The following is a 1058-nucleotide window of genomic DNA, read 5'->3' as shown; positions in this document are numbered from 1 at the left end:
CGGCACCGCGATGGACGGCTGCAGGGCCCGAGCCGCGTCTCGCAGCTCGCACACGGACGGTGCGCCCGGCCGTGCCGCCGCCGCCGCCGCCATCGCGGCCCTTTCCGGCACGCCCGAGGCCACGAGGCTGACACGCAGGCTGGCGAGCTGGAGAAACGGCTGCGCGTGCCACGGAAGCAGCTCAGTCACATCTTCGTACGCGCGCAGCGCTGCCTCGAGCTCGCGGCGCTGGACCGCCGTCTGGGCGAGGAGGAGGAGGGCCTGGCTGCTGTGCACGTCGAGGGCCGCGGCGCGTAGCATCGTCGCGGCGGCATCCTCGAAGCCTCCTGAGGCCGCCTGAGCCTTTCCGAGGTCGAGGAGCACGGTCAACTTTGTGGGATCGAGCTCTGCGCTGGCGGCGAACGAGGCGGTGGCCTCGTCCCACCGCTCTTGGTCGGCGAGCGCGCGGCCCAGAAAGTAGTGAGAGTCCCACCGCGTCGCGTCTGCGGCGATGGACGCGCGGAAGAGCGCCATGCCTCCCTCCACGTCCTTCCGCACGTGCATGGCTATGTTGCCGCGGAGCATGAGCGCCTCTCCCGGCAGGCCCTGCTCGGCCTGCTTCAGCAGCGAATCTGCGCGGTCGCCATCGCCCCTGCGAGCGGTCGCGCGTGCCTCCGCAATGAGCTCGGCGGCAGTCTGAGCAGCAGCGGCCCGTCGGACGGCGAGGACGGCGAGGATGGCGGCGAGCCAACGAGATTGCATTTTCGGTCGCGCAAGAAATAACTCTCGCGGTTCTCGAGGTTCTCGAGGTGGATATCCTTTGGCCGCGTTGGGTAGCGAGGATTGGTGTAACCCGAGCCACGGAGGCGTGTTTTCTGGCGGCCGACCGTCAGTGCACGGAGTTGCCACTTCTCCGACTGCCCCGGCTAGTTCACGGGTTTCGCGGGTGTGACCCCATGCGTCAAACCCGAGACCTAGCGCGGGTGGGTTGGAGGGGGCTCGCCCCGTTCCTCCCCATCGGGCCGCATGAGCGGCCACGCCTCGCAGATTCGTTTCTCGCGCCTGGGTCAGGCGCGCGG

At 69.6% G+C, this 1058-nt stretch overlaps 1 protein-coding gene across 1 annotated transcript; it reads right to left on the bottom strand.

Annotated features, from left to right (window-relative positions):
• Nucleotides 1–123: 123 nt before the first annotated feature.
• EMIHUDRAFT_254099 (hypothetical protein) lies at nucleotides 124–741 on the bottom strand (the record flags this gene model as incomplete). The annotated part of the gene is made up of 1 exon (XM_005780981.1): nucleotides 124–741. A coding segment is annotated over one exon (618 nt), but the record flags the coding sequence as incomplete, so codon positions are not given.
• Nucleotides 742–1058: the final 317 nt, after the last annotated feature.

This window comes from Emiliania huxleyi (assembly GCF_000372725.1).
Source record: "Emiliania huxleyi CCMP1516 chromosome Unknown EMIHUscaffold_2097, whole genome shotgun sequence".
NCBI classification, from domain to species: domain Eukaryota; phylum Haptophyta; order Isochrysidales; family Noelaerhabdaceae; genus Emiliania; species Emiliania huxleyi.
The sequence above is the reverse complement of the archived record's forward strand: the minus strand, read 5'-3'. Positions and strand labels throughout refer to the sequence as shown.